The 8,985-nt window shown below is 38.9% G+C and overlaps 1 protein-coding gene across 10 annotated transcripts in view; it reads right to left on the bottom strand.

The window, feature by feature from the left end:
* Nucleotides 1-433: 433 nt before the first annotated feature.
* Nucleotides 434-8,985, bottom strand: part of esrrga (estrogen-related receptor gamma a) — a 127,621-nt gene continuing 119,069 nt past the window's right edge. For 9 of the 10 annotated variants that reach the window (XM_026378097.1, XM_026378106.1, XM_026378103.1 and 6 more), the window contains one exon: nucleotides 5,811-6,055. In XM_026378097.1, coding sequence (XP_026233882.1) covers nucleotides 5,811-6,055 — 245 coding nt within the window. Of the gene's footprint in view, nucleotides 6,056-8,985 lie in introns of all 10 variants that reach the window. The other variant, XM_026378096.1, reaches the window with a different exon arrangement.

Raw genomic sequence — 8,985 nt, 5'->3', positions numbered from 1 at the left:
CAAACTTCCAACACACTTACAAATTACCACACAATCCATCCACAATCCCAAAGAATAGTCTAGTAATAACCAAAGTCACTGTTTGAGACCTAACATAGCAGCTGCTTAGAAATAAAACTCTACAGCATCCAGTTGTTAGTGTAACGATTTGTTTATTTTCTTCTGGATAACTTGAATTTATCAGTGGAATTAGATAGTAGTATTTCATTTGATATAGTTGGTGTTTTTCTTGTGTAATCAGTTACACGTCTTCACTATGTTAAATTAAATTAGAATAACCAGCTACAGCTCACCTTGCTCTTTCTTGCATTGTCATCTCCAGTGAGTTATGACAAATGATTTCCTCGATTACGTGTTAATATGGGGTCGCTGTAGAAGAAACACAACCGTACTCAAAATAACGAAGTGTGTGAAGAATTAGACACAAGACAGATTTCAAAACTGGAAGCCTGGTTTTAATTGATATTGCTCTACTGTAATAATCCTGAAAGGCATAGTCTGGAGTAACACATGTAATGTTTCAACCCATAGTAGTTTAAGTTACAGAATCATAGGTCTCTCTTTTTGCATTGAACAATATATACAATGTGAAATAAATACATTTACACAAATGGACATTATTGTTGGAGCACACTTGTATGATACACGTCACAAAAATATACAGGTAACTGTTTTTTTTTCCCTTTACTGATGTGAAGCACATCTAAAATCTACAGACATGTTTTAATAACACTACAGGGTTGTCTCTCATCCACAACTCTTACATATGAGTTTTATCCAAATGTGTCAACCTTCTCTGTCCATTAGGTATTTTCTTCATATTTGCAAATTCAGACCGCAGCGTTAGCTGCAGCACAAGTGGTAGTTACACTTGGGGATTAAATACAACTAAATGCCTGCACACTGTAGAGCTGTAGATAGACGCAGTTTGGCCTTAGCAGTTCTACGGGGCAGCCATGGAAGATGGGCAATCGTGCTGTGCCACTATGGCTGAATATCTCATCCTTCTTCTCCCGCTAGTGTTACAGTACACTGAGCATTTGCAGCTAATGGAACTACATGTAAGTTATGGGTGATAACATGGTGCCCTAAGCATAACCAGGTCAAACGCTTTCTATCAATAACTCTGCAAAAACCCAAACAGTCCTTCTGCACTGTTGTCATTTAGATGGTTCAGACAGATCCATCAGCATTAGAGTTTATAACACAAACAAGTGCACGTCTTGCCTCGTCATTGTACATTTTCAAATATTGCTTTTTAACAAAAAAACAAAAAACAAACGAAAGGAAAAACTTTCTTCTGTACATTAAAATAATATCTTGGCTAAGAGCAGCAAATTCGATCTAACCCTCTGAAAGAAACACAACCTCCCACCTAATTTCAGCTGGAGTTTTTTCTTTTTTACACATCTGCTTTTATTCAAACATGGCAGCAATGCTGCAGGAGCAGTTTAGCAAATTTACTTCAATGACATTGATAAATAAAAACTTTAACATATCAGTCAGGGAGATGTGTAACACCTTTCACCACGCCGAATCGTTCAGGAGTCAGGACAACTGACAAATAAAGAGCAGAGAGAAACCAGAGTAAGAAAAGAGCACCTTTCTCCCATAAGATCTGTGCAGATTCACGAAGAGCTGATGATTAGACAATGAGACAGTGGTACAAAGACAAATCAAAACAGGAAATTCAGCACTGTCATCGGAGAGTTCACTTACAAATATCTCAAATGCACGTGTGAAATTTATCTTTCTGCATATTTTCTCTCTGAAATGTTTGTGTTCAAGATCTTGATGCATAATATGCATCTACAAATTTGCATCCAGAAGTACAATGAGCGTAATATCATTAGAGATGAACATTTGATCTAAAAATCTGGATTGTGTGGTTTCATTCTGGTAGAACTGTCCCCACAATGTAATGGATTTAGGGTGAAGAGAAACAGCAAGTGCAAATGAAACACGATAAAGTTTTACTTGAACATTTCCTATAGCTAGTCCTGTCCTTCAGCTCCAAAACCACTTTTCACTGTTTGTCGTAAAGCAAGAAAAACAGGAAACAATGGAAGAAAAGTTCTTAGTGATATTTTCTCTGTTTGCCTGCTGGAACAGCAAAGATCATGACTTAGCTGAGCTGCATGTGAGGCAGGTATGTACAGCGAGTTTATCAAAAAAGAGTCACCTACAGTTCTGAATTACTCAAATGTCCATTTCATTTCATCTTTATTTAAACCTAAAGATATACAGTATACTGTTTACTCTACAGGAAAGTTACACAAATGATCCCTTTTTAAATACTTGTAAAGTGTTTCTTCATTTAGATACTAAATATTTCATTAGTTATGTATAGTTTGGTAAAGATGAATACTGTCATTTGATCTTGGTGGTCTAGTTAAGAGTCTAGAAGAAGAGCATCAAATCCGGTTCAGTTCATTGTGAGAGAATCTGGTACCCAGACCCCCAGTGGACAGATCCGACAAACAGACAACATGGCCTCTACTCTACTCCGGGTTGTCTAAAGTAGAAGCACACGGCACAAGAACGGGAATCACCACAAGAAAAAATACACAGCAACGCCTTAGAGGACTGAACAGAGGAGGAAAGGATCAAACTGAAACAGGACTTCAAAACAAAAACAGAGAAAACTAAAGAAACAGCTTTTTTTTCTTGATAGAAAAAACAGCAAACGTGAAACACACATCAAGGTTGAACTACTTTTTTTTTCTTTTTTTTCTCAGTTTTGTTTCCAATAAAATGTCTTATGTTAGAATTATAATCTGTATAATTTACAATATACAATGTTTAAGAAGGCTGAGAAAATACCCCGTACTAATAATACTGATGTCTGATACTGAGCGTGTGATGTTTAGATCAACTACACTTAAACTGCAGCACTCCTCAGCTGTGACAAGTTGCCGTTTTATATTAGATTACTCCTTCATCTACAGTAGATTACACATTTTGGCATTCTTATTCGGCTTCAGAAACAAAATAAATAATGATATAAAAAGTCTTTGAGCTGTCGTCACGTGTTAAAGCTGTGATCAGTTAATCATATTCATTCTTGTTCTAACGATGAAATCAATTTCTCCTCACTTGACGGCTGAATGTAGGACAGCTTCCGGTCAGCTCTGATTCCATTTCCTGTTTCTAAACACACATTTCAATATTGACAAGTAACTATTTTGATGTCAACTTTGAAAAAAGTAACTTAAAATCTTTTTCAAATAATGCATAAATAAAGCTGTTAAGTCAATTCACAAAAAGGACTCGTTCACTTTCAATAGATGAAACACAAGCTGGGCAGTTAAATAATGTGTGGAATGAAATGTCCTGTGCGATTTATTCTGTAGGTCTCCTTTTTATTTGATTAATTTTACTCTGGCACATAGAATTAACGACATTCATCTTTACAACATCTTATTTTCTTTGTAATTTTAAAATAACAGGAAGTGGAATAACAAGCTAACATGAAACTGTCTGTGTCATGCATTTTTTTTGTATTATTTTATTTGGATGATGTTTTGATTTCTCTATAGCATCATTTCCCTCAGCACAATTTGTTTTCTTCCAATGGTCCCCACACTGCTAAAGAAACACACACCTTAACTTTAAAATAAACAAAATCTGCTTATGTCTGAACTTCTGGTTTTAAATAAATAGCTGTCTTGTATTCATCTGGTTAAATGTGACAGCAAAAAAGTGCCTGGCCTCAAAAAAAGGTGCAAACATTTGTTCATTTCAAACTGGATGTTGGATATTTTAGTTGAGTTTACTTCATTAGCTCTCTCGATAACCTCTCTTCACATAGCTCTCATGTGAAAGCAGTATTAACATCTCGTCTCGACATTCCTGGTCCATATTTGTTCCTGCTTAACTGTCACTAACAAAAGAAAACACTGCCTGTTATCTAACAGCTTATGGCAAATTACACAGAGAGAAAGAGAAGCCACAAGCTCTCCTCGAATCCTTCTCGTCTCTGTCTCGCAAATTTAAGACTGGCCGTAATGTTAATATTGCAGACTTAGCCCGTATGCACAAACCCTCCTTTAAAAACCACTATTAATCAGAGTTTTCTAAGATAAACGCTGATTTGTTAATACATTATTACTCGTTATATTTATATATATATGATAATTGCTGAAAGTGGTCAAGCCAATAGAAAAAAGGAAAGACATACTGAGTGATTCAGATTTAAGAAGACAATATTAATAAAAACAAAGCCGTGGTATATGTCATATACAGGATGACAGTTATTTACAACCCTAATATTGGTATCGTCACTAAGATTATTATTACTTCAAGATATAAATTAAGAAAAAAAGGAGTTTCAAAGCAACAATAGTTGTTCTTCAGTCAGTTTTTCAGCACACCTTTCCACCATCGCTCCCTGAATGAATCACAAAGATATCTCTATATTGACGCAAGAGATGAGCTGGAAGTTGCGAACGCAGCAGAGCAGGGGGAGGAAGTACTGAAGTGACACTTTGAAGTTTTTGGGAGTTTGGGTAATGAGCGTGAGCTGAACTATTCTTAATGGCACATTGTCAGACTGAAATCTCTACTGACTGGGTGTGTGTGTGTGTGTGTGTGTGTGTGTGTGTAGAACCACAGACCTGGGCCACTGAGCAGCTGAAAATGTTTCAAACAGACGTCTAAACACGAGAGGACAGAGTTTAAACCAGCTCAGAGAATGTGAACGGAGCTGGACGGGACTCTGTTCAGACTGTGTAGCTTTGTTTTGTCGCCTGTCAACTGATTCCTCGTGTGGTTCGAATGTTTGAAACCATTTTCAGCCGTGTCAAGCATACAAACAATAATAGTGTAGTAATATTGACAGATTTGGGAGGCCGGGGCCGCTGGTCCTCAACAAGCACAACAAGGGGACTTATGGGAAACCAGGGACTGAATTTAGGGAGAACCAGGAAGTGTTTCCAGCTGTGATTTACAGTCCTGGGCCTTCAAATTCTGAGCCCTGCTGGTTTCTAATATGACCACAACAATTTGAAATACAACTGGTGGAACAGAAAATCAGCAGCTCTCTTCAGGCCCGGGACTGAAAGCCACTGGAAGCTCAGACCAGAAACAGTTGTGGGTTGTGACAGTAAAGTTTGCTGGCATCCTCTGAATGGATGAGCTCCACTGTTTGGCAGGGCAAATTTCCTCTTCTTCTCTTTCTGTCCATCCATCCAAAATTTCAATGTACATGTGATCTGACAACGTCCGTCATACTTCTTTAGAGTTCATTCTTTTCCACTTGTTTTCTTCATTTTCGAACATTTAAAAAACTCTGTTGGGGGAAATAGGGAGAGAAGGAGACACAAGTGCAGTCTCAGAGTCTCCCAGAATTAAAATGAGTTTTCAGTTTCTTTTAACTTTGTCCTCATTTAAGTTTTTTTTATCTTTACTGTTTTAAATGCATACGTGACTGTTTCGTCATCATCAGTGTTCGGTGTCATCGTGGTAACTGTCATGTGACTCTTAATAGTTTTGAAGGAAACCGTCTTTCCCCCGTTAATAGAGGGGTCACGTCAGTCTGTCAGCATCTTCCCCAAAACAAAAGGTCAAGTCAGCGTCCTTTTGCTCCAGGCCGTCGAGGTTCGGGGTTCAGGTAAGAGGTTTCAGTTGCTTGTTTAATCATAGGGGGACGTGTCAGCAGACATATTTCAGGGACATAGTTCTGTGAGCGCATGTGTGTAAGAGTGTGTGCGTGTAAAAGAGCAAGAGGTCATTCAAAGTTGTTGTTTAGAGTTCGAGTTGAAGCTCAGGTGGTTCAGACTGGTGTTGAGCTGTCCTCCAACTTTCCAGCCTCAGACCTTGGCTTCCAGCAGCTCCAGGAAGAGTTTGTGCATTGGGACTTTGCCGTCCTGCTTGATGCTGTAGAAGTGCTGCACGGCCTTGGTGGAGGTCTGGCGGAGCAGGGGGAGGGTCATGAGCAGCTTGCCCGCCCGGCGGGGATCCTCCTGGTGCTGGGAAGCCTCGTAGTCCTGCAGGGCCTCGTGGAGCACATCCTGAAGCTTCTGCACCGCATCCACATCCTCAATGTGCATGGAGTCTGGAGAAGGAAGAAAAATACATCACAAAAAGTCTTATCTGAACATAAAGATACGTGAGACATTTGTAGTTTTGCCTCTGTCACTTTTTGTTTCTGTGTTATTTGTTAGCTAAATTGAAATGTATAAAAGGTTCCTCGTGCATAAAGTGGATTTAAAACCTGTACGCTGCAGTTATAACTACACCGAGGAATGGGGCTTTACATGCCGGGGCTACACCTTTCTCTGTCTTCAGAGTGTGGACTTGTGGGTGTGATGAATGAATAAAGAGACGAGTGTTGTGGAGAGAAAAGGAATAGAGTTGTAGAATGATGGAGAGATGCAGGAACACCTGAGCGTGTGTAAATGTGTGTGTGTGCATAAGAATTTGTCTGCACACATCTGTAATCTCTCTGTGTGTTTCAGCAAGTGTGTTAGAAAGGCTGAGAATGTCCCTCACTAATAACGCTCCATATTGGCCCTTAGGGAGGCAAAGTCTTAATGTGAACTGGCCTTTAGCTCCCAACCTCCGATCAATGTTTCTGATCAATGACTACATGCATGTTAAATAATAATCACAAGGCAGCTATTGATAGCCCCCCCCCCCCCCCCCCACCCCTACACACACACAAAGAGTTTTCATATTTAGATACAAACACATGTAAAACAGCATAAACTGCAACATCCACAGTCTCCTGAACATCAAATTTATAATGTGAAGACAAAATAAATTCAAAATAAACTGTGTGAACGAAGTCGTGCACATTTACACACACACATACACACATATACACAATCAAGTACACAGAGTTGGATCTATAGAGTATAATGCATGTATCAGTATGCAAGAGCAGAACAGTTTGTGGGTTGGATTCTATGGGGATCAATAGAAAACTCAGCTTCTATTGGTTTGGTTCTACTTTTTCTCGCTTTAGAAAACAGTGGTTAGTTCACTTGTCCGAGCTTTTCCTGTGTTTGATGATTTTCGGAGGAGGTTGTGAGGAGGGAAAATGTTTTCTTTTGTTCCTACACATAGAACAAACAATATAATCTGCTCACACTACAGATAGATTTCTATCTTATTAATAGATAACAATAGTTATCAACACTTTTCAGTCACATATTAAACTTGCTTATTAAATGTACGTAATACGAGGATTGTACCGTTTATTCTGACAAGCACATCATGCACATGTACAACAACAACAGATGAATGTGTAATTATGTCAATGACAATGAAAAAACACTCTTTATTCTTGTTTTATCATTAGTAGTTTCATGAGTCTGTAATGACCATGAGTTAAACTGAAGTTAAATTAATTTCTAATAGTATTTGATTAACTTTGTGTGTTTAGCTCAGTGTTGAACTGCTGCAGCCTGCGCTGTGGCCTGCAGTACATCACAAGTAAAACAGCACACGTTAATGAGCATGAGCACATAAGACTGTTAAAACACATCCACACACATACATAATTGAATGCACGCACACACACACACACGCACACGTGCCTCCTGTTTCCCATGGCTAGTTAAGCTGTCTTTACATGTGGGGCACGTTTGCTAACATTTCTTAAGGCTCGGCTTCATTAATGCAGACGATTAGCATCCTGTGAATTAATTAGTGTCAGTGCCCTTCAAAATGCTAATGCTAGCATTCTGTTGTCTTGAAGAGCAGTTAGGGAGCCCGGCCAACAACGCAAAGTTCTTATTTGGGCGTCAGCTGCTCGATTTCAATGAGTTAAAAGAATTTCTAGTTCAGATGTGAGTTTTCTGAGGGGGGCTGTAGAGGGGATAACAGGTTTTCCAACAATAACAACAATATTTATTCTTATAGTAAGTATACTGATAATGTGATTTCCTGCACATTATTTTAATAAATAAAAATCACCAGACTAAATTAAAGTTCCTGGTTTTCAGATGTAACTGAGGGGACAAAGCACTGGAAACAAGAATTTAATTTAATTCAGTCCAAGTCAAACCTACTAAACATGTGCTCAGTTGATTATTACATTTACAGAGAGGCCATGCTGGTCATTATATCTTGTTGATGAGACAAAGTAAACAATGTGAAGATGCCACAATAGGACTCTTTTTTATATAAATGATTTTAGTATTTGCGACATTTTATGAAACAGTCAGATTATTCTATAAATAAAACAGCCAATAGTTGGAGTTAAACCTGTTTGCCTGTGTCTTTGTGTAGCAAAGAGAATCTATTGGTGCTTATAAAGGTCATTAAACACTGTACTGTTATTTGTGTATTTGAAATGTTGTGCATTGAGTGTAAAGTGACAGAACCGTGTAATGACCACCATCCCCATCACCAGTGTTCTCAGCCAGCAGAAGCAGCTTCCTCAACTTTTAGTCAGCGGTATTCACACACCTACACACATGCACACACACGTACAGAGCCAAGAGATTGATTGTCACACACAGCCCACAGGAAAACAAAGTGTCAATATCTTCAGCATGGCAGTGTGTGCGTGTCTCTCTATAGCTGTGCAGACAAATTTGGTTCAATACCATCATTGTGAGGGCTTTTTAGTGGGCCGGTCCTCACACCTGATGTGGTTTCAGGGTTTAGGTTAGGATGTGGTGGTTAAGGAAAGGGTGAAGTGCTGATGTGTCCGAGAGTGTCCTCAGAACTACAGTCTGTGTAACTAATATGTTAAATGTCTGTTTATGCTTAATATTTGAGAGTATGTGTATGTGAATGTGTTGCTGTGTGTGCTTGATGGTGGCAGAATCTGAACAAAAGACCCCTCCCTCACTATTCAAAGCTCTCCCATTGCATTCTCCCATTTAAACACATTGTATTGACAGCTCCCCCCTTGTAATTAAAGAGTACTGAAGAGCTGGCCGGCTTCCAAGACAAAGTTCAAAAGACGGGTCATGGGAGGAAGAAGGAGTGTGTGTGTATGTGTGTGTGTGCGCTAGTGTCAGTCAGCTGTCG

This window comes from Anabas testudineus, chromosome 3, assembly GCF_900324465.2.
Source record: "Anabas testudineus chromosome 3, fAnaTes1.2, whole genome shotgun sequence".
NCBI classification, from domain to species: domain Eukaryota; kingdom Metazoa; phylum Chordata; class Actinopteri; order Anabantiformes; family Anabantidae; genus Anabas; species Anabas testudineus.
The sequence above is the reverse complement of the archived record's forward strand: the minus strand, read 5'-3'. Positions and strand labels throughout refer to the sequence as shown.